Here is a 24,347-nt window from a genome sequence, read left to right as displayed (position 1 = left end):
ATCCTTGTTCCTGTACTCGAACCCTCTTGCTACGAAGGCCAACATACCATTTGCCTTCTTAACCGCCTGCTGCACCTGCATGCTTACCTTCAGCGACTGGTGCACAAGAACACCCAGGTCTCATTGCACTTCCTCTTCTCCCAATCTATTGCCATTCAAATAATAATCTGCCTTCCTGTTTTTGCCACCAAAGTGGATAACCTCACATTTATCCACATTATAATGCATTTGCCATGTTTCTGCCCAATCACCCAACCTGTCCAAATCATACTGGAGTTTCACGACATCCTCCTCACAGCTTTCCCTCCCACCCAGCTTTGTATCATCTGCAAAGTTGGAGATATTACATCCAATTCCCTCGTCCAGATCATTAATATATATTGTGAACAGCTGGGGTCCTAGGACCGATCCTTGCGGTACCCCACTAGTCACTGCCTGCCACTCGGAAAATGACCCGTTTATTCCAACTCTTTGCTTTCTGTCTGCCAACCAGTTCTCTATCCAAGTCAATACCTTGCCCCCAATCCCATGTGCCTTAATTTTGCACGCTAATCTCTTATGTGGGACCTTATCGAAAGCCTTCTGAAAGTCCAAATACACCACATCCACTGGTTCTCCCTTATCTATTTTACCAGTTACATCCTCAAAAAATTCCAGTAGATTAGTCAAGCATGATTTACCTTCATCTGACCGGCTTCCTCTTAATTGGCCGGCAAGCCCGCAGGGCGGGGCTTAACAAGGCCAATCGATGTAAAATCAGGTCCGTTGGCCGGTTGCAGTTGGGGGCGGGACTGGAACCCGGAAACCAGCTGACCCGCTCCCAAGCCGCATCCATTTGCAAAATCGCGGCCTTTGTCTTGAGAGACACACGATGAAATGGGTTGTAGAACTAATCCAAATATTGGCTTGAACAGACCAAAGTTAAATCCTTGAGAAATTAGGCCAAAAGGGCAGATAAAAGGGTACAATAAACATGGGCATGGACCTTGCTGGCAGATGATCTTAGATGTGGCATGCATTTCATAACTTGTCCGCAGAGTGACAACGCACAGCTCCAAATTTCTGAATGTTTGCTTCTGCTGGGGAGCCTTCACACCAGGATCAATAAACCAGCAAATTGCACCAGTGTTCCCCACAAATTTCCAGCTGTTAATTGGATGGAAAATTATTCCAAGCACCCAGGATTTCCCAATAACTATTTCTGGCTCCCCACAAAGAGCTTCCATTCAGGAAACCAGCTGTACTATGTCAATGAGACACAGTTTGCGTTTTGCCAAGATGCTACCATAACTTAAATTAAGTTAAATTATAGATTTGTAGAATCGTACAGCATAGGAGGCCATTCGGCCCATCGTGCCTGTGTCAGCTCTTTGAAGGAGTTATCCAATTAGTCCCACTCCCCTGCTCTTTCTCCATAGCCCTGCAAATGTTTCCTTTTCAAGTATATGTCCAATTCCCTTTTGAAAGGTAGTATTGAAGTTGCTTCCATCACCCTTTCAGGCTGCGCATTCCAGATCCTAAAACTCGCTGCAGAAAAACATTTCTCCTCATCTCTCCTCTGGCTCTTTTGCCAATCATCTTAAATCTGTGTAATAACAACAGAAAACGCTGGAAAAACTCAGCAGGCCAGAGCAGCATCCGTGGAGAGAGAAACAGAGTTAACGTTTCAGGTCGATGACCTTTCGTCAGAACTGGAAAAAAAAAGCAGGAAATGGAAAGCAGGTTTAGGGGCTGGGAAAAGGGGAAGGTCAGTGATAGGATAGAAAGCAGGAAAGATTAAGAGACATTGAGAGACATTAAGAGATATTCAAGGCGAGAGGAGGTGGTAATAGGACAGGTTAAGGAACAAAGGCTCTAGATGGGGTGTGAATTGCGCTGGCAGAATGAAGGACAGCTGCCAAGTGGGAGGGAAACAGAAAAAAAGAGAAGAAAAAAAAGGGGGGCCAAACAAAAATTGTGGATAAAAATATATATATATATATATATATATATATGTGATGGGGCCGAGGTTATGATCTGAAATTGTTGAACTCTATGTTGAGTCCAGAGGGCTGTAGAGTGCCTAATCGAAAGATGAGGTGCTGTTCCTCGAGCTTACGCTGTGTCCTCTGGTTACCAACTCTCCTGACACAGTTTATCCTTATTTACTCTATCAAAACCCCTCATCATTTTGAACATGCGAGATTAGGAAATTTATTATTCTTTTCACAGTGCCTCAAAACTGTTAAACTCTACTTTTCAGTTTTCACTTCCTCTTAACTGTACAGGTTTGTTAATGCCAAAGCGTGGTGTCACCTGACCAGTTCTTCACTCCACTCCCATAGTTATTCCAGCTTCACGCCTATGCTTTTCAACTATGACCCATCGTGCACCATGGGTCTTGGCCCTTCACTGAGATGGGGAGGGGGAAGGAATTGGAAATGGAGAAAGGGGAAGGGATAGTTTTAGTAAAATGTATTTGACAGCATGGCATTTATTTTCCCCCAGATGTAAGAGAACAGCTTTAAAACAAGCTACGCGGTGAGTCTCTGATCACAGCTGTGCCAAGCAGAAGCCAGCTGCTTGCTCTCAAATGAGGAGAAAAGACTGGCGCCTGATGAACCCAGGCGGCTCTCACGGCTGGTTACGGAGTGGCACTGACAAAGGTCAAGGAGCAAGTCAGCTCCCTGGTTTTTGCATCTGGGGATATTGTACGGTGCAATGGCATCGGAGAAAAACAAATGGTGGAAACACGCATAGAGTAGCTTCAACAATAAAAATTTATTACTGAGTGTACAACAATGAACAGTGCATATGACAATAAAATTAAGACAGATCCTTGCAAGGATTGAGAAATCGTTACACAAGCTTACAACAAGTGTCAGCCGTGGCTCAGTCGGAAGCACCCTCGCCTCCGAGTCAGAAGGTTGTGGGTTCAAGTCCCACTCCAGAGACTTGAGCACAAAAATCTAGGCTGACACTCCAGGAAGTGCTGCACTGTTGGAGGTGTCATCTTGTGTTAAACCAAGGTCCTATCTGCTCTCTCAGGTGGACGTAAAAGATCCCATGGCACTATTTCGAAGAAGAACAGGGGCGTTATCCCCGGTGTCGTGGCCAATATTTATCCCTCACTCAAATACAGACTATCTGGTCATTATCACATTGCTGTTTGTGGGAGCTTGCTGTGTAAAAATTGGCTGCTGTGTTTCCTGCATTGCAACAGTGACTCCACTTCAAAAAAAGTATTTCATTGGCTGTAAAGCGTTTTGGGAAATCAGGTGGTCATGAAAGGCCCTTTCTAAATGCAAGTCTTTCTTTAACAGTTTAGAGAATACAACTGTATTCCTTAAATTAACAATTATTTCTAAACACTAGAAAATAGAACATTTTCCTGTATGACAAGAGTGTTACAATGTGGATCAGGAGCGAAACCTATCAAATACCTCATTGTTATCTACATGATCAGTTCAGTTCCCATATTTAATATTCGTTCAGAGTATTTTTTCAGCCTGTGAATAGATCACTTGCATTTGTCATTATCATGGTCAGGACGGGTTAAATTACCCGTAACACGATCACCAGAACTGAATCAGATAGCAGCACTTATTCCGGATGAATAGACTGTCAGACAGCCAAACAACTCCATAGAAAACATATATACTGACAGCTACATTTAACTTAGAGTGTTTAGCACCATTCAAAATACTGTATTGCCATGAATGAAAAGTCTCTGGTTAAGACCCGTGGTATTTCTTCATTTTAACAGATCAGATACTGACCAGTGATTCTAAACCATCAATGCAAATACTGCTACATGAATCAATGGGTTTCCAGACTGCAAAGGGTAGAATTAGTCTGGTACTGTAGAAAGAAAAATGATTGAGATGAAGTTACATAATCTCCACTGTTATTAAGTGACCTTCAAGTAAAGCCTAATGGCCCAACTGTTGCCTCAGTTTCCAGATGAAGACCTCAAGTTCACCACTTACTCGGTCTCTTTGTATCCATTAGGCTATATTCGACTTTTGGAGAAAATCCAGTCCTTGATTTCATGCCTTACTCTGCACAAATCAGTGTAAATGTTCAGCAGAAATTATGTGCATTCACGTCAAGCTACCCTGAGTGAAAACTCTGCATTTATAATTGGAAAGCACGGAATTTCAGGAGCTGAGCTAATCGAAGTGTAACTGGGAGTGAGCAGTTTTAATACAGATCCACGAGAGGTTGGGAGCAAGAAACAAGGTTCAGGTCAGATCATAAACCAAAAGATCAGAGCTTCAATGGTCTACGATGTCATATGAATCCAAAAAATAAATTGATCTTGCTATTGGCCTTCTATTAATTCTTATAATACACGAGTTAATCATTGGACAAAAGTTATATCTCAAGTACATTTGTATTTCTTGGATCTTATGACTCTGGTGGTCTCAGACACCTTTTCCTTCCTCGTGTAAGTGTCTCCTTCGATCTGTGTCCTCTCTATTCTATATATCTCGCAAACTCAGTTTCTACATCTCTCTTTTTCCCCCCGTCATCAGAAAGGTTGGCCTGTGACAGCAGGCCTCATGTGGATGATGAATGTGAATTTCATTGAAGAAAATTGAAGGATGAGTCATATTTTGATACGTGTTGTTGCGGCTCAGTGAGATGCGTGCTGTCAGAGGCGTGAAGAATATGCTAGCATGACAAAAGTACTGCTTTGTATGGCTTCAATCATTTGAAAGCTTGGCTTGTGTGAATTTCATTTAATTAAGTTGTGAAGATCATCATCATCATCTGGGGTGCATGGATTGTCCTTGGGAACAAAGATAATGGGCTGGATTTTGCCAGTGTGGGCGGGCTGGGACGTGTCAGGTGGAAATCGTGTCAGGACCCCGCCTCCTAAGTGAAGTGTTGAAAAAGTGGGATTTTCCCCTAATTGGGCAATTGATTTCCTGTGTGTGGGAACCCCTGGCCCAATTAGTCTTTTCATACAGAAAGTCGCCTCTGATGACATCATCAATGCTGCTGGATTTCAGACCTGCAAGCAGCCTTGCTTCTTCTGGAGACTGAAAACGCTTTGCAAATTGTATGAAGGAGTTGATTTCCCGACAATGTCCACGATCAAGCAAAAGTGTGCACCTCGATTTGATGAGCCCTCCCTCCAAGCTCTGGTGCACGGAGCCAGATGCAATAAGGAGGTGCTGTTCCCTTCCTCAGGGAGAAAAAAGCCACCCCAGCAGACAAAAGCTGTGAGGCAGGGCAAGTGGCCGAGGAGGTGAACTCCATTTCAATGAGCCGCAGAACCTGGCTGCAATGCAGGAAGAGGTTTCATGACTTTCTCCGCACAGGAAAAGTGAGTATGACTTTCCCATCACCCTCAATCTGATCCCCATCGCCTCTCCTCACCAGCACTCTGCTTTGCCAACCTCTTCCTCCACATCCCACTTGACACTTACATCCCTGCACCCTTACCCATTCCCTCTCTCTCCAAGGTCACATTCACTTAACTATTCGACCATGCAGCCCTCACACTCCCTATCACTGTGATGCCATGACAACAACAACTTTCAACACACAGTATCCTTCTAAGCATCTATGCTATGGATTCTCGACACTCACTCCTTCATTCTCACTCAAACTCCACTTGTGTCCCTCATTGCAGGAAAAGAGAGCCCACAATAAGAGGGAAAGAGCGAGGACAGGAGGAGGGCCACTCTAAGTAGCCCAGCTCACTGCCTGGGAGGAGGCGGCCCTGGAAATCGCTGGGATTGAGGAGGATTCCCAAGTGGGGGACGGACAGCTGGTGACAGAATAGTTTGGCATCTCTCATTGACATTGCATGAGTCACTGATAATGAATCTGATGCTCTAACAGATTGACTTATGATCATCTGCACTATTCAATTTTCATGTAACCTTGACCTCATGGCCAAGAAATTCGGTATAGCTACGTTTGGGGCGCTACAGCCGGGCGGTCGCAAAACTTTGCGCCCGGCGCAACTTAGCGCCACCTTCGCCGATATTCAGTTGCATCGCCCCAAGAGGTTGCTGCAGCGCTAAAGCAGGCGATGCACGAGTATCATAAGGCGCTAAGCCGGCGATCCGGGGCGCTACCACCGAGGACGGGCGCAGCGCAGGTGCGGCGAGTTATTGATTGAAGGCAGACAGTCAGGTGCCGGTCAGCACTTAAAGGGGGAGGGTGGAATTGTTTGGCTGCCACGCCCTGCACACTGCAGCCTTGAGGGAAGGCCTGAACAGTGCCAATTCAACTGCTCCACGCCCAGGAGAATGGAGAAGCCAAGGGAGAGAGCGCAGCGCTTCAGCGAGGGTGACCTGAGGATGCTGGTTGGCGCAGTTGAGCGCAGGCGCCATGTTCTGTTCCCTGAAGGTGGCAGGAGGTCGCTGCCCTCCGAATATCGGAAAGCCTGGAGGGAGGTGGAAAGCAGGGTCGCCTCCAACAGCGTGGTTGCCAGGACTCCCCTCCAATGCCGTAAAAAATTCAACGACCTCACTCGGGTTGTCAGGGTGAGTACCCTTTCCAGTATCCTCCTCATCCCTGCATGTGCTCCTCAGTTGATGGCCAAAGGGACGTGAAAGCCCTACTGCCCAGCCCTCATCCAGCAGCTATGGGACTGTCATGAAAAGCACTTGCACATTCAGGACTTTACACACTGTCAGGGCTATTCCACCATGGGAGGCTGTGCAGGCAAGATGAGGGCTTCACACAGTCAGGGCTATTCCACCATGGGAGGCTGTGCAGGCAAGATGAGGGCTTTACACTGTCAGGGCTATTCCACCATGGGAGGCTGTGCAGGCACGATCAGGGCTTCACACTGTCAGGGCTATTCCACCATGGGCGGCTGTGCAGGCAAGATGAGGGCTTCACACTGTCAGGGCTATTCCAGCATGGGAGGCTGTGCAGGCAAGATGAGGGCTTCACACAGTCAGGGCTATTCCACCATGGGAGACTGTGCAGGCAAGATCAGGGCTTCACACTGTCAGGGCTATTCCACCATGGGAGGCTGTGCAGGCACGATCAGGGCTTCACACTGTCAGGGCTATTCCACCATGGGCGGCTGTGCAGGCAAGATGAGGGCTTCACACTGTCAGGGCTATTCCACCATGGGAGACTGTGCAGGCAAGATGAGGGCTTCACACTGTCAGGGCTATTCCACCATGGGAGACTGTGCAGGCAAGATCAGGGCTTCACACTGTACTTAGAGACTGTCCTCTCTCTTGCAGGGCAAGCTGGCGCACAACCGGAGACAGCAGCGCCAGACCGGGGGAGGCCGTCCTGACATTAAGCAGCTCAGCGACCTGGAGCTGCGAGTGGAGCAGATCATGGCAGGCCGGCTGATTGGCCCCGTCGCGACTGGAGATGCCGACCCTGTTCTGGGCACCAATGGTAAGGTCCTCACCTTTTTGACCTCTCTCTTTCCACCTGCACCTCACGCCAGCATCCTTTGCCACTATCGAACCAATGCAGTGCATAGCAGCACTCATGCCTCCCTCGCTGCCGTCCTGACCTCACTCTAAAGCAACTCTTGTGCCTCCCTGCTTTCAGATGGTGACTCGCCAGGTGAGGAGGCGGCCCCTCAAGCTGGCACTGTGTCGGACTCAGACCCAGAGGAGGAGGAAGAGGAAGCCGTCCCATCAGGGACACCCTTGGCTGAGGCAGCCCATGGCCATGCTGGGGACACGTCTTCCCTGGAGGGGAGCAGGGGGGAAGTGTCGGAGGAGAGTGATGCTCCGGGGACCAGCGGGCTGCAGCAACACGGGAGGGGTGGGGAAGCTCGGCGGCCTTCTCCCCGGAGGGAGAGTGTGGCCTCCAGTCCTGCTACAGTGAGCGCAGAGGAGGTGCGGCTCCTTGTGGAAATGGGCGCCCAGGCTGAGCGCAGGCACACTGAGCTCATGGCTGCAGTGGCAAGGATGCCGGACTCCATAGAGTCTCTGGCAAGGAGTGTTCAGGAATTCAGGGCAGCACAGGCCAGGAGTCTGCAAGAATTCAGGGCAGCACAGGCCAGGAGTCTGCAGGACTTCGCGGCAGCACAGGCGGCCTCCAGCCAAGTGCTCAGTCGTGCCGTGCATTCACTGGCTGGTGTCATCCAGACACAGACCAGGGCCACATGGGCACTAACTGCTGCCACCCTCGCTGGCTCGGCCAGGCATCGCCGGGGGCCCTCGCCGCGCCGCAGCAGCCCAGCAGTCTGTGCTTCAGCAGATTGCTGCGCATGCTGCAGTGCTGGCCCTTGCGAGTGCCAGTGAATCAGCCGACCAGGGAGTGCCTGTGCTCTGTCAGGTTGGCAGCATTCCTGCAGCCAACACTGTCACTCCTCCACTGCAGCTGCCACCACCCGCAGGACAGACTGCTGCCGCCCAAGCTGAGTTGGAGCAGTCCATAGCCGGGCCCTCCAGGCCCAGAGCTGGTCCAGGCCGACCCCCAAGGGCATCTGCTGTCTCACCAACTAACCCTCAGCAGCCTTCCCCCAGCCTTGCTGCAGCCACTGGGGTCCCACTGAGGAGGAGCTGCAGGGCGGGTAGGGGCCATGCCCGGAAGCAAGACGGATCACCCTCGCAGGTGAAAAAGAAGAAGGTCTGGCCAATTTTGTTGTTTTTTTATAAACAGGCCGAGACTGTTGTATTTCTTTTTTATAAACAGGCCGAGACTGGCGTTTTTGTTTTTTATATGAAGGCCGAGACTGGTGTGTTTTTGTTTGGGGGGTTTCTCTGAATTAGTTTGTCATGCGGGAAGGGCACAGAGTTATAAGAGTAAAAAATTTTCTTTAATCGCACTGTCCATGTTTGCTTTTGGAAGTATTGGTTGCCTTGATCGGCTGAGGGCTTGCGGAGCGGCTACATTCATCTTCCTTCATTGGCACAAGCCATTCCCTGAGAGGGGGCCTAGAACCGAGTTGCAATAAGCCGCAGACGGACGGCCCTTGCACTTTCTGCCTCCCTCCCGTCCTGGTCCTCCTCCTCCTCCGGTGGTCCTCCAATGTCTGCTGGCAGTGGCGGAGTCCTGTGGACAGCCAGGTTGTGCAGCACACGACAACGAAATGGGAGACTCGCTCAGGCGAGTACTGTAGGGCTCCCCCGGAACGATCCAGACAGCAGAACCGTTGCTTGAGCACGCCGATTGTGTGCTCAATGATGTTCCTGGTTGCTTGATGGCTGTCATTGTATCGCTGTTCTGCAGGGGTGCTGGGCGCACGGAGCGGGGTCATCAGCCAGGTGCACAAAGGATAGCCTTTGTCCCCGAGAAGCCATCCTCGTGGGTGAGGCTGGGCCTGGAAAAGGTCTGCCACAGAAGTCTGGCGCAGGATGAAGGCATCGTGGCTGCTGCCTGGAAAGCGGGCATTGACAGCTAGTATGAGCTGCCTGTGGTCACACACCAACTGCACGTTGAGCGAATGGTAGCCCTTCCGGTTGCGGTAATCCTCGGCATTCTCCAGAGGTGCCCGCAAAGCCACATGCGTGCAGTTAATGGCGCCCTGCACCATGGGGAAGTCCGCTAATGCTGCAAATCCCATTGCACGCTCTTGCTGCTTGTCGAGGGTCATGGGGAAGGAGATGAACTGACGTCTCCTTCTGAAAAGGGCATTGGTCACCTGGCGGATGCAGCAATGTACCGCGAACTGGGAGATGTTGGAAATGTCCCCAGTAGCGGATTGGAAGGAGCCGGTGGCATAGAAGTTGAGAGCCACCGTCACCTTCACTGCCACCGACAGAGATGTCCTGCTCCTCAGCTGTGGCTGCAGATCTCTCTGAAGCAGGTGGCAGTGACCACCTCCCTTCTGAATCGCAGCCTCCGAACACACTGCTCCTCAGACATGTGCAGATATGAGAACTGCTGGCAGTATACCCTGGGTGGGTAAGGCCTCCTGTGCCGACGCCTGTTGGCCCTTCTCCATCTGGCCATGACTGGCAGTCTCTCACGGCGTCTCTGAGCCCTCTGAATGCAATGCAGTAAGCCAACGTTTGCACCCATTGCAGCCCCCATTAGATGTATCGAATTAATGCTATGGCACTGAAAGTTAATTACAAGTGCAAAGCTCTGGCCTGAAGCCAGAAGTACCTGAGCGAGTGTTGATTCAAACCAGAAAGCTCTCTCCCCCTTTGTCTCTCTCCAAATATCAGTGTCTCACAAAGAAGGAGTGGAGCAAAATGGCTGACATTTATACTGCAGGAGGAGTCCCCTTTAATTAGCGCCCCCCCGCGCCCCGCAGCGACTGGGAACCGTTCCCCTTTACCAGTCGCTGGGGGCGCCAGACGCACAATAGGCCAGCGCCACTGAATTTCCGGTTCGGGGTGCACAATGGGCATTGCACCATGAAATGACGTCAGGATCTGCGCGCACAGCTGAGCGCGCGCAAAGGTTTTGCGCCACCACTAAATCGTTACTGAATTTCATGAGAGGCGCAGATTGCACCGTGCCCGGTCGCTAGCTGCTTAGTGCCCCACTTCTTGCCCTCTTAAGGTGCCAGCGGCTGGCGCAACCAACTGAATTTCTAGGCCCATATCTCTAACTCTTTCCTTTACTTCCCCACAGGACCATCGAAAGCCCCTGTCCCCACTGTCCAGGAGGAACAGCCTGAGCTTCCAGATTCCTCAGAGGAAGCTGCAACCTCTGAGGGTGCAGCGTCAGCAGAATTCAGAGCACCCAGCACCAGCGCAGACACTCACACCTCGGTGGGACCTTCACGAGATAGAGTAGTGTTGGCATCTGGTGTATCACAGCTCACAAGTGAGCATCAGCAGATGGTGGAGACAGGGGCAGCAGTGGAGAGTCCTAGTCGGAGGGCGCAGGACTCTGCCAGCTCGACTCAGCTGCATGTCGACCCTGTGCCTCTGGGTCCATCCAGAAGGAGAGCGGTGCTGGAACTCCAGGAACAGGTGCAGGAGTCTCTGGCAGGTTTTATCTCCAGGGTCGTTGCGAGTGTCGAGCAAATGTCCATCGCGAACATGAGCAGAGCCTTTGTGGAGGCATTGGCGCATGAACGCATCACCACGGAAAGGATGGCAACCTCCGTGGAAAGGATGGCTACAGTAGAGGAGAGGATGGCTACGACCATGGAGGAGCTAAGTCGCCAGAGTGTAGAAAACAGGGTCATTGTTCAGAATAGACTGACATCTCTTGAGGTGCGATGGTCAGCTATTGGGCATAGAAACCAGACCTTCATGGAAGTCCTCTGGATTAGGACTTCCAGTGCAGAAACAGGTCCTCATGGCCCCCTGAAGTGCAGCAAGGTGCTGTCAAGCTACTTGCTAGCTCTGAAGTGGGGCTGACCCATGAGAGGGATGTTAGTGGCAGACAACAAGGAAGTGGGGGTTCCTCTGCAAGCACTCACACGACCATGCCACTGCAAAGCCCTCGGTCAGAGCCCCACCAGAGTCCTCACCCAACTGAGATGGGCATCTCAGCCCCTGCACAGCCGCAGGAGCAGCAGACTGTTGCCGAGCCCTCACAGGTTCGCAACCCCAGAGGACACCCGCCAAAGGTGTTGAGACAGGAGCAGCAAGAAAGTGAGCAAGGGGCCTCCACATCTGCTGAAGCCACAGGGAAAGCACCACGTAGGAGCACGCGTAAGAGGAAGGTAATGCACAAGTAGTCACAAGGGTAGTCACTTGGGTGTTATGTTGTGTTTATTTTTGAAATGCCACCAATTGCTTGTTGTGATAAAAAATTCTGATGCTAAACTGTTGAAGTTGTGGCCGGTGTCATTTCGCAAATGGGACTTCCACATTGAGGGCTTAGGGCGACTTGCAATTGTCATTATGGTGGTCAGAGTGATAAGAATCCACAGGTTCTTGTCCATTGTCGATGCTCTGGTAAGAAGGTGCGAGGCAAAAGTGTTTGATTGTACAGGCTAAGCAAATGTGACCAACATGAGTGCGTCCCTTGCATCCCGGGCAGCAATATGGTGACGCACTGGCGCCTTCTGGCCTATGCATCTTCAGGTGGGTGACTAGCAGCTTGGCACTCCTGTTGATGTTCCTGCTGTTGGTGCTGCTGTTGCTTATGGTTCTGCTGCTGCCGCGGCTGGTCTTCATCCGAATCTGATGTCCAGGAGGAAAGGAATTAAATGGTCACCATGCTTCTGGTATATGCCTCAGTTGAGGAAGCGCTTAGTCAAGGTGGGGAAGAGAGGTTTCCCAGGAGGTCACACTGGAGATGGGTGTCAGGCTCCAAACTTCCACAACACTGAGTATGCCTGCTAAAAGTTCCCCCAGACCTGAAACAACAAAGTTCTGCCACCTGCAAATGATCATCGGTGAAAACTCCTTTGTAATGGTGGAGCTGCAGCTGTTCGTAAGCAATCCACTAGTGAGGCCGTCAGGATTACCTGGCGTGTTCCAGAGGAGGCGTGTAGGATGGGGAAAATGTGTTAAAATCGTAAAGGCCTCTCAAAATGGGATTATAGAGGCATTTAAGTGGTTGTTAAGGGCCTTAAGGGCCTATCCCGCCTCTTGGAGGCAGATGGAAAGCGGGTCAGAAAACACATTTGGGAAAATTGCTCCGAGGCGGGATCGGGCCCGCCCGCCATTTTTGGCGATTTTAACAACTCATACACCTCTAATCCTGCCTCCTCGGGCCTGGCAAAATTGAGCCCAATGAGTATGTGTGAAAATCTCATTGCCAGACTTAATAATCAGATAGCTAGCCAAGTATCTTTCTTTCTTAGGAAGTCCCTCAGAACCGAGGATGACTTGCTTCCACACTAAAAAGGAGTTCTCAGGTGACTGATGAGTCCAATGCGGGACCTACAGTCTCTGTCACAGGTGGGGCAGATGGTGGTTGAAGGGGTGGGTGGATGGGGTGCTTGGGTTGACGTGCGCTCCTTCCGCTGTTTGCGCTTGGCTTCCGCTTGCTCACGGCGAACAGGCTCGGGGTGTTCGGCGCCTTCCCGGATGCTTCTCCTCCACTTTGTGTGGCCTTGGGCCAGGGATTCCCAGGTGTCGGTGGGGACGTTGTACGTTTTCGAGGAGGCTTTGAGGGTGTCCTTGAAGCGTTTCCTCTGCCCACCTGGGGCTCTCTTGTCATGTCGGAGCTCTGAGTAGAGCGCTTGTTTTGGGAGTCTCGTATCGGGCATGCGGACGATGTGGCCCGTCCATCGGAGCTGATCGAGCGTGGTCAGAGCTTCGATGCTGGGGATGTTGGCCTGAGTGAGAACAGTGACGTTGGTGCACATATCCTGCCAATAGATTTGCAGCATCTTGCGGAGGCAGCGTTGGTGGTACCTCTTCAGTGCTTTGAGGTGCCTGCTGTACATGGTCCATGTCTCTGAAGCATACAGGAGGGCGGGTATCACTGCTGCTCTGTAGACCATGAGCTTAGTGCCGGGTTTGAGGTCCTGGTCTTCAAACACTCTCTTCCTCAGGCGACCGAAGGCTGCACTGGCACACTGAAAGCGGTGTTGATGACTGCCCAGATAGCGTAGCTCACCAAAAATACCTGAGGAGCAGATCCATTATTAGGAGCCGAGGTTCTTCTTAGTCTTAGCCTCATTTACCTATGGTTGACAGGAGTTTTGGTACAGTAGTGCCCTGGTCTAGGGGTAGTCCAATGTCATCATACATTGAGCACCAATAGGAATGAAGGGCAGTATTGAATTATCTGCACATAGGCACTTCAGAAAATGTGTTGCCTTGTTGGCATCGTTGCTGAGAAGCTTGACAAGAGGTAGTAGTGGCAGTGCAATGGAAAGCAAAAGTGCTTTTCCCTTCCCAGTGTAGCCACTCTATTATGGAGTACCAACAGTACCACAAACCACCATGATTCCACATCATAGCACGACAGTAGGTGCAGGACCTATTCGCGCAACCCAATTGGATTCACAGCTTTCGAAGGTCACTGGTTGTGTGATAACAGCAATAGTTAGAAGTTGCCATCAAGGTTGTGTTATTGAGGCGATCAAGGCAGTACAAATCGGTCTTCCACTGTTGCTCCTGAGGCACATGCTAGCAGACACACCAGCTTTGTTCAACCATATAACTTGGTGCCACATTTGGCAGAGTTAACCTCTGAGCTGTGAACGAATGGATTTAACCATTTGTTAGACTTGCCCATAGACAGCAAGTTAAATCAAATCAAATCAAATCAACTTTTATTGTCATTGTTAGTGCACAAGTGCAGTACAACGAAATGTAGGCTTGCGGCTCCCGAGAGTGTACATTTGGATTAAGACATTTAAACATTCAACATACATTTGGCTTGTAGTATATTAACATAAATATGACCATAATAAAGTGCATTGGCAGATGTGCAGGCTTTAGAGTTTATTTGTGGAGTTCAGTAGGATGACAGCCCTGGGAAAGAAGCTGTTCCTAAATCTGGTCGTACGGGTGCGAATGCATCTGTAGCGTCTCCCAGATGGTAGGAGGGCGAACAGACTGTGGCTGGGGTGGGTAGGGTCTTTGATGATGGCCCGTGACCTCCGTAGACAGCGTTTCTGGTATATGTGCTCTATGGTTGGTAGCCAGGTGCCGGTAATGCGTTGGGCAGTTTTGACTACCCGCTGCAGGGCTTTCCGGTCATAGTAGCTACAGCTGCCATACCATACTGTGATACAGTTTGTCAGGATGCTCTCTATAGTGCAGCGGTAAAAGTTAGAGAGGATCAGGGGTGACAGATTACATCCCTTCAGCCTCCTTAAGAAATATAGGCGCTGCTGGGCCTTCTTCACCAGAGAGGAGGTGTTGAGGGACCAGGAGAGGTCTTCCGTGATGTGGACTCCGAGGAACTTAAAGCTGTCCACCCTTTCCACCACAGCCCCATTGATGTGGATGGGGGTGTGACTTCCGCCTTTGGACTTCCTGAAGTCCACAATGATTTCTTTGGTTTTCTTGGTGTTAAGGGCCAGGTTGTTATCGGCGCACCACTTCACGAGATGCTGGACCTCCTCCCTGTAGGCTGACTCATCGTTGTTGGTGATCTGGCCTACTACCGTGGTGTCATCCGCAAACTTGATGATGGTGTTGGAACCATTAACAGCCACACAGTCGTGGGTGAAGAGGGAGTAGAGGAGGGGGCTCAGCACACATCCTTGTGGGGCCCCCGTGTTCAGGGTCAGGGGGTGGCGGGGGGGGGGGGGGGGGGAGGGAAGAGGTGTGGTTACCTAATTTGACAGACTGGGGTCTGTTTGTTAGGAAGTCCAGGGTCCAGTTGCAGAGGGAAGTGTTCAGGCCAAGAGTTTGGAGTTTGGTGGCCAGCTTGTTGGGGACAATAGTGTTGAATGCTGAGCTGTAGTCTATAAACAGCATTCTGATGTAGGTCTCCTTACCATCTGGGTGATTCAGTGCCGAGCAGTTGTGATTGCATCCTCCGTTGATCTGTTTGCACGATAGGCAAACTGGTGTTGGTCAAGGGAGGCAGGAACACTGGCTTTGATGTGGGCTAAGACCAGTCTCTCGAAACACTTCATTATGATGGGTGTGAGTGCGACAGGTTGATAGTCGTTCAGGCACGTCACAGCCGTTTGTTTTGGCACAGGAATAATGGTAGCGGTCTTGAAGCATGTAGGGACTACTGCCTGGGCCAATGACAGATTGAAGATGGCGGTGAAGACATCAGCCAGCTGATCAGCACATTCCTTGAGTACCCGTCCAGGGATGCTATCCGGTCCAGCAGCCTTTCGTGTGTTCACTCCGCGTAGAACACCCCTTACGTCGGAGGTCGACAGAGTGAGCACCTGGTCTTCAGGGGGTGGCAAGGCTTTGGTAGCCGGCTCCATGTTGTCCCTGTCGAAGCGAGCGTAGAAGTTGTTAAGCTCCTCCGGAAGGGAGGCATCGCTAACCGGGGGACTGGTGTTTTTGCCCTTGTAGTCAGTGATGGACTGGATGCCTTGCCACATGCGCCGGGGGTCCGAGTTGTTGCGGAGCCAAACATCCAAAGAGCACAGCACCCTCTACAGGGCACCTGGGACCGGTGTGAACAGGGCAACTGCGGCCGGTGTGAACAGGGCACCTGGGGCCGGTGTGAACAGGGCACCTGGGGCCGGTGTGAACAGGGCACCTGGGGCCGGTGTGAACAGGGCAAGCAACTGTGTATCTTGTTAACCAGATTGAAGAATCGTTAATGAGCAGCGCAGAGTCTGAACCAGGAAGTGCAAGTTAGAATGTTGAATTCAATGTCAAATTAGGTACAGAAAGCGAAATAAAGAGAGGGAAAGAAAGATTGGATTAAGAGACAGAAAGAAAAAGTAAAAAAAAGGAAAATTATTTTTAAATCTCCAACAATAGTTAATAGCTGAAGGAATGAGACTTCACACTTGTAAAAGTTACTTTTCAGTGCCAGAGAGGTTGTTTGGCAGTAATTAAGACTTATCACACCGTTAAAAGGGTACTTGTACTGGAATGTACATGCTCTAACTTTTTCTGGTGAGTTTAGTTCGTATCTATGACTTCAGTACAGGAACTTCACACCGTTCAATGTATTTGAATGGGGAGTCAGACGGGGAGATACCGTTTTCACCAAGCTTCTGGAGGAGCAGGGCAGCTCCGACAGCAACATCTGGATTTCCGCGTTTAACTGGGCATGCGCCAGAAGTTGCTGTCTGATTCGCACATTAATAACGGTGAACGCGGTTAGCCTCTCCGTTACTTTCACAGCAAATTCCAGCCCAATGTAAATTCCCGACACAGTAGAAGCCACTTAATTAGCGTGCAATTAAACAGGCTGTACATGGACAGAGCAGCAGGGAACTGATATTACATAGAAACATAGAAGATAGGAGCAGGAGTAGGCCATTCGGCCCCACGAGCCCGCTCCACCATTTAATGAGATCATGGCTGATCATCCAAATTCAGTACCCTGTCCCTGCTTTCTCCCCGTATCCCTTGATCCCTTCAGCCTCAAGAAATATATCCAACTCCTTCTTGAATATATTTAATGAATTGGCCTCTACTGCCTTCTGTGGTAGAGAATTCCACAGGTTCACCACTCTCTGGGTGAAGAAATTCCTCCTCATCTCTGTCCTAAATGGATAAATTTTGCTCAATGATTTCCAGTGGACTGATTGAGATGGCCAAGACCAATCCATCCCGCTAGGAAGGATGACTGCGGTTCAATCAGCCAACATTTCAGTCAGCTCCAAGACTCAGCTGTGTTCAAGCTGACCAAGTGGGGAGAAGAAAACTACGAGGCACTTGGTCTGAGTATTAAGGCTTTAATCAACTGTTTTTCAACATGGCGATCTAGTTGTGTCCTTCACTAGTTCCTGTTAAAGAAAGTCCTGAGCAAGCTGGGCCCATGCCCGAGTATTTATACTCTCCCTGGACAGCGCCACCAGCAGGCCGCCCAGTATTATTTCATAAGTCATTTCCACATGAATGACAAGATTCATGTCAATGGGGTCGGCCAGCACGCCGATAGGTCGGCTCGGAGTCTCAGCTCACCGTTCTGTTTACAGTCTCCCTGCATTTCAGTGAGACTCGGCTATCCCGGGTGCCAGTAGATCAGCCAAGTCTCACATCTGGGGACAGCACAGCAGAGAAAGCCCGGCGTCTCCCACAACTGACGCTTCTGTTTGCGTATCTCCCTGACCGGATGATCTGCCCGGCAACCAGTATTTCAGTCAACTGCATTTTATCAGCACCTAAACAAAGCAGTGTCTTGCAGTGGACTGAAATGGGGGCTGCCTGAACAGTTCTACCAGTGCGCAAATAGGACTTAGTCTCAGGTGAATGAAATGCCTGGGCCGAGGAAGATTACAAACAGATCAGTCATTGTGACTTCATTAAGCAACATAATTGGGGTGACTTGGTTTTCCCAGGAGTGTCCTAATTAAATGGCTTCATATCCTTCCTGAGATTAGGTTTCCAAAACTTTATACATGATTATAAATAGTACAACAACAGCCTCTTTAGATTTGTACTCTATTCCTGTTAATGCAACCCAGTGCCTTATTTACCATTAAAAAAAACACAGCCACACACAATACCGACAGTTTTATGAATACATCCACTGGAAACTCTGTGGCAGGTGAAATGTCTCCTATTAATAATTTCAGTGAAAAGAAAATCAATTTTGTCTTCAATGCTATTCTATTTTCAGCAGAAGCAATTTCATTCCATAGGTCTCTTTCTTAATCAGCACACACCACTTAATACATCTTTTTTTGCTTCCTTGCTCCAATACTAATTATCTGACACGTGACCACACTGAGTTGCACCAACCTCCTATTGGCCCAGTTACCCAAAAGATCTAAATCCTTTTAGCTTGCAGTGGCTGCAGTATTCCTCATTACTTAATACGCTTCATAACTTTGGTATCAATTGCAAATTTGGAGACATCTGATCATACACTCATCTAAGTCGTTCATACATATCAAAATACCAAGGGTCACAAGACCGATCACGGGGGGAATCCTACTTGTAACCTCTTTCCAACTTGAGGTGCTCCCACTGACGGCTACCCTCCATTTCTTGTTCTATCCAGTGCCATATTTTGCATCCTAGTCTGTGACTCTTTGCTTTAGCCATTAGCTGCTGATGTGGAACCTTATCAAAAGCTTTTGGAAAATCAAATATAATATTAACTGCATCTTCCCTATCTTTAGGATCAGTAATACCGTTTGAAGAACTCCACAAAATTAGTTAGCTATGGCCTCCCTTTCAGGAATCAATGCAGATCATCCTTTAACAAGTTATCTTTTTGCCAAGTGTTTACCTACTTGATTTCAAAATGATGTCAAAGACTTACTTTTTTTCTAAAACACGTGTTAAAATCTTTACTGTATTTTCCATGGAAGCTTCTTTATATTTTTAAATGGAGGTACATCTGTAACTTTCCAATTCTGAGGAATTTCTTCCAAATTTAATGAACTTGCAAAAATGTCAGTTAAAGCTTCACTAATTTCAGCCCCATCTTTAAGACTGATGGGGGGACAATTTTAACCTAACCCAGCCCATCGAGAAACTGACGGGATTGGGTGCAAGGCTGGTTTTATACCCCGTCTGATTTTACGCTCCATCACCCGATCCCGTGGGTTTCCTGTCCGGCGAGTGAGGTTAAAATTATGCCCAAGGTGTCCAAGCCAATTTTTTATTTTATTTTACGAGTGCCCAGCGCTTCACGGCTTTTCCACAAGCAGCAGCCATGATTAGCAAATTGAGCCAAATGGCAATTTTTGGTCAAAGGAGGGGCTGTTGGCCAGGGCGCAAAGAACTCCCTGCTCTCCTCCGAACAGTGCCAGAGGATCCTGAATATCTACCTGAAAAGGAAGATGAGGGCTCAGCTAACACCTCTTCCAAAGGACCGCTCCTATGACAATGCAGAATCTGGAGTGTTGGCCGAAATTTGTACCGAAGTGGGGACTCGAACTCTCATCTTTCTGATCCCGAGCTGAGAATGTTACCTCCTGAGCCAAAGGGAAACAATAGAGCTCTTCTTGGACCATTACTGATAGATACTTACCCACAGGGTTCCTACTATACCATCAATGATGAGACCATATCCACACATTTCCTGCTACACCACCACTTATCTGTAGGATCCTCCATATTCCATTATAGATAGGCATTTACCATTACATGTTGCCCATAACATCCTCATATACAAATTCACCTTTTGTAGAGCTACCCTATAGATTCTCCATTATATCATCATTAGTGCCAAAGAAAATTTGTAAAGTAACGCCTAACCCCTGCTTACGAAAAATGGAATTTCTTAATGAACAGGTAAAAATTCTAAAGGCACTATTAATGGTAGGTAGCTACCCTTTAACCAGTACTGCTCCATCATTCATATGGTGCCGAGTTTTGAAAACATCTATTTCACTCGTTTTATTGTGGAAACAAAGAATCTTCACTTTAATGGTGAAATCTGTGGAAATGAAGCCCATATCTCCATTTCAAAGGGTCACAATCACATTTATGGTTTTAACACATCTTTCTAGCTACAAAGGGAATTGTAGCATCAAAAAAAAAATCTATACTTAGAAACACTCAATATAAAATGCTAAATAGAATACTATGTGGCCTTCCATGTTCATGATATTAATCGAAATCTACCAGTCTGGTTAGAACTTCTTCATGGCTTCGTTGCTCGTTAGCTATACGGGCAGCTCCACACGTGGAAATAAAAACAAGAGACATCTCCTATGTGTAACATGACTTAGCCTTTGAACTCAAGTCTGCCTCTATTTTCTATTCTAAAACAATGTCAAAATGGATAAGTTGTGAGAAGGAAGGAAGGACAGACTTATTTTTGAAGTAATGTAGGGAAACATAGCAGCCAATTTGCGCTCAGCTAAGTCCCTCAAACAACGAGATAAATAACCAGATAATCTAATTTTGGTGGTGTTGGTTGAGGGATATACGTTGGCCAGGACACCGGGGAGAACTCCAATGCTCTTCTTCGAAAAGTGCCATGGGATCTTTTATGTCCACCTGAGAGGGCAGACAGGGCCTCAGTTTAACATCTCATTTAAAAGATGGCACCTCCGACAGTTCACCACCCCCTCAAGCTGCACTGAAGTGTCAGCCTGGATTATGTGTTCAAATCCACGGAGTGGGGCTTGAGCTCATGACTCTCTGACTCAGAGGTGAGAGTGCTACCCTGAGCTGTTTGACACTATTAAGTGAGCTACTAACTTAGAAGAACTTTATTTATTTTTAAATCCAGCGATTTGACTATCTGGTCACTATTTTTGATCAGTGTTTTAATGGCAGTTGCTGATGTGTTTTGGGAATCTATGTAAAATTCAAACCAGCTCCATACTCAATTAAAGTCAATTTTCTATGTCTTGCTGCAGTTGTACAGGGCCTTGGCGAGACCACATCTTGAGTATTGTGTGCAGTTTTGGTCGCCTTATCTGAGGAAGGATGTTCTTGCCATGGAAGGAGTTCAACGAAGATTCACCAGGCTGATACCTGGGATGGCAGGAATGACGTATGAGGAGAGATTGGGTCGATTGGGCTTATACTCGCTGGAGTTTAGAAGAATGAGAGGGGATCTCATTGAAACTTATAAAATTCTGACAGGACTGGACAGACTAGGTGCAGGAAGGATGTTCCCGATGGCCAGGGAGTCCAGAACCAGGGGTCACAGTCTAAGGATAAGGGGTAAGCCAGTTAGGACAGAAATGAGGAGGAATTTCTTCACCCAGAGAGTGGTGAACCTGTGGAATTCTCTACCACAGAAGGCAGTTGAGGCCAATTCATTAAATATATTCAAGAAGGAGTTGGATATATTTCTTAAGGCTAAAGAGATCAAGGGATATGGGGAGAAAGCAGGGACTGGGTACTGAATTTGGATGATCATCCATGATCGCATTGAATGGCGGAGCAGGCTCGAGGGGCCGAATGGCCTACTCCTGCTCCTATCTTCTATGTTTCTACTAAAAACTACAGTCTGTGAATACCAATGCCTATTAAATAGGGGTTCTAATCTGCCAATTGGTGCTTTGTCCCCTATTCCTTGTGTTCACACATTACAACAATAACAGAAATGGCAAGACATATGAATAAATTGAAGTGCAATGCCTCTGGTTATTTTGTAGGTTAATTTTTTTTGCCAATGCTTGCAAAGGGTTAAATAACCCTAATTTCTAGTGTCACAGAGTGGAAGTGGGTTCATGCCCAAGTTTACCATCTTTGTTGTGCTGTCAAGCTGTCCCATATGGAAAGGGAACACATTTCTCTTCAGGAAGGAAAGAAGGAAAAGTCACCTTGGCCTGTGCAGACAAACCTTCTAGCTGCTTGTAAAAGAGCAGCAAGGCAGAGGGCAGAGGGTAGGTGGGTGGCCAAGTATTTGAGTCGAAGAAAAGGCACTTAGCTCACATAAAACTACAAGTAAAAGAGGGCCACACCTGGAGTACTGTGCACAGTTTTGGTCTCCTTATCTAAGGAAGGATATACTTGCCTTGGAGGCGGTGCAATGAATGTTCACTAGATTGATTCCTGGGATGAGAGGGCTGTCCTATGAGGAGAGATTGTGTAGAATGGGCCTATACTCTCTGGAGTTTAGAAGAATGAGAGGCGATCTCATTGAAAGATACAAGATTCTGAGGGGGATTGACAGGGTAGATGCTGAGAGGTTGTTTCCCCTGGGTGGAGAGTCTAGAACTAGGGGACACAGTCTCAGGATAAGGGGTCGGACATTTAAGACTGAGATGAGGAGGAATTTCTTCACTCAGGGGGTTGTGAATCTTTGGAATTCTCTGCCCCAGAGGGCTGTGAATGCTGAGTTTTTGAGTATATTCAAGGCTGAGAGAGATAGATTTTTGGACTCTAGTGAAATCAAGGGATTTGGAGATCGGGCGGGAAAGTGGAGTTGAGATCGATGATCAGCCGTGATCTTACAGAATGGTGGAGTAGGCTCGAGGGGCCGTATGGCCGACTCCTGCTCTTACTTCTTAAGTTCTTAAGATAAACGAATACGGATGGGAAATAAACAAAAATTACTGCATGCTTCTCACTGTTTGAGTAGCTTAAAAGCAGAAGATCTACTTCACAGCTTATCTCTTCTGAAGCAATACACAACAAATTAAACATGTTGGAGATAATGTGCTGTCTGTCACTTATCACTGCCTAACCAAACCCCTCGAGTCTGTCCTGGCAAGTGCTTCACCCTCAATCCATTAAACTAAAGGTAGTCACCTCATTTCACTTCTGACTCTTTTGCACTGATCATGTCCAATAACACATTGACTAGCAGCTAATGTAGTTTTGCATTAAAGGATCTAGTGAGAAAGCATTGCTCCGAATAAACAGCCACTCTCGTATTGACATTTCTATATTTTACAGGGCCCTCCGACAGATACATATGCTGCAGCTCATGAGTATGCAGCAGTATTCCACTAGAAAATCTTTTACTTACCATCTGTCTTTTATTTTCAAGCAGGTTTGCCCCAATCAGTCCCAGAAATGATCCAAAGCCAAGCTGAAATGACCCAAAACCAATGAAAATTATACTTTACAAAAAACAACCAAAAACTGCAGGTTGAAAAATGCAGTCACACCATGCTTTGTTGACAAACACATTGCCTGCATTTTCAGATGTTGCTGAATGTTGAATAACTTTTGTTTAAGTTAATTACTTTCAGAATATTAAAGACAATAAGAATACAAATGGTTAAAAATCTGGCACGGTGTGACATGCATCAAGTACAACTTTTTTTTTAAAAAGCTACATGGAACATTTTAGAAAGCTGAAAACTTGTACAAAAGTGTTTCCCTGAATTAATTACATTTCTGATCTATTATGGTGCCAAAGTAACAAAAAAGGGACAGCCCACTCGTATGATTTCTTATCTTTTTACATTGGCCCAGAAATTCGGATCCCAACGCGTGAGTACGCACGGGGTACTCACGCGTAGGCCCAATGAAAGTGCTGGTTTTGGGCATGCACTGTGCATGCGCGGGAAACCGGCACTTCCGTTCCCCTGAAAGAAGGGGTTGACAGGTGGAACGCATGCGCCGGAGAGGCAGCGCGTGCGCATCGAACTTACATTTTTTTGCAGGTTTCTCTGGGAGGGTAAGTCTCCAGCAGTTACCTTCTTCTGCTTTTTAAAAGTGTAAGTGGTGAATTAATTAAAATTAAAACATTTTTTCTACAGGTTTATTATTTTTAAATACTTTAAAGAAAGGTAAGTTTATTTTTAGAAATAACAACAGAAAATGCTGGAAAAACTCAGCAGGCCAGGCAACATCCGTGGAGAGAAATTAGAGTCAATGTTTCAGGTCAAAACCCTTTATCAAGACTAAAGAAGCACAGGGAATGAAATAGATTAAGAGGCCAGGCTGGGAGAGAACAAAAGAGAAGAGACATTAAGAGGTATTCAAAATGAGACGAGATGGTGATAGGTCTAGTGGAGACAAGAGACAGCTCTAGATTAGGTGTGTAATGCGCTGGCAGAATGGGAGACAGCTGCCATGTGGGAGAGAGAAAAAAAAGGGAAGGGGGGGGGAAACCAAAACAAAGGTGTGGATAAAAAATATAAGTAAAAATGTAATAGGGGCTGAGGTTATGATCTGAAATTGTTGAACTCGATATTGAGTCTGGGAGGCTGTAAAGTGCCTAATCGGAAGATGAGGTGCTGTTCCTCGAGCCCCATTTTTAGCCCCGTTAGAAAATGTAATTAATTTTTTCAAAAATTTAAATTATTAAAAATTAATTTTTTCAAAAATTTAAATTATTGTTTAAAATATTTATTTCATGTAATTTATAGTTATTTTAAAAATGTGATTTAAAAAAATGTATTTGAAGATTTAGTGATGTTTTGGGGCTTATAGTATCTATAGGTTTGACAGGTCTAACTTATGAATGAAGCATTCCCTGCTACCATTGGCTCTCCATGGCCCACGTGATCCCAGGGGACGCATCGAACTAACTGCGCCCCTGGGATACGCAAGCACTGCGCGCCGGCAGTTGGAGGAGGTCCAGGA

The 24,347-nt window shown here is 47.8% G+C and overlaps 1 protein-coding gene across 1 annotated transcript in view; it reads right to left on the bottom strand.

The window, feature by feature from the left end:
• Positions 1-24,347, bottom strand: part of tmem255a (transmembrane protein 255A) — a 97,275-nt gene that overhangs the window by 69,338 nt on the left and 3,590 nt on the right. The window contains exon 3 of the mRNA XM_086000999.1: positions 22,780-22,842. Coding sequence (XP_085857125.1) covers positions 22,780-22,842 — 63 coding nt within the window. The remainder of the gene's footprint in view (positions 1-22,779; positions 22,843-24,347) is intronic.

Source organism: Somniosus microcephalus, chromosome 1 (genome assembly GCF_052327205.1).
Source record: "Somniosus microcephalus isolate GS21.2 chromosome 1, FLI_Smic_1.0, whole genome shotgun sequence".
Lineage (NCBI taxonomy): Eukaryota > Metazoa > Chordata > Chondrichthyes > Squaliformes > Somniosidae > Somniosus > Somniosus microcephalus.
Note: the sequence above shows the minus strand (reverse complement) of the source record. Positions and strands in the feature narration are given on the sequence as shown.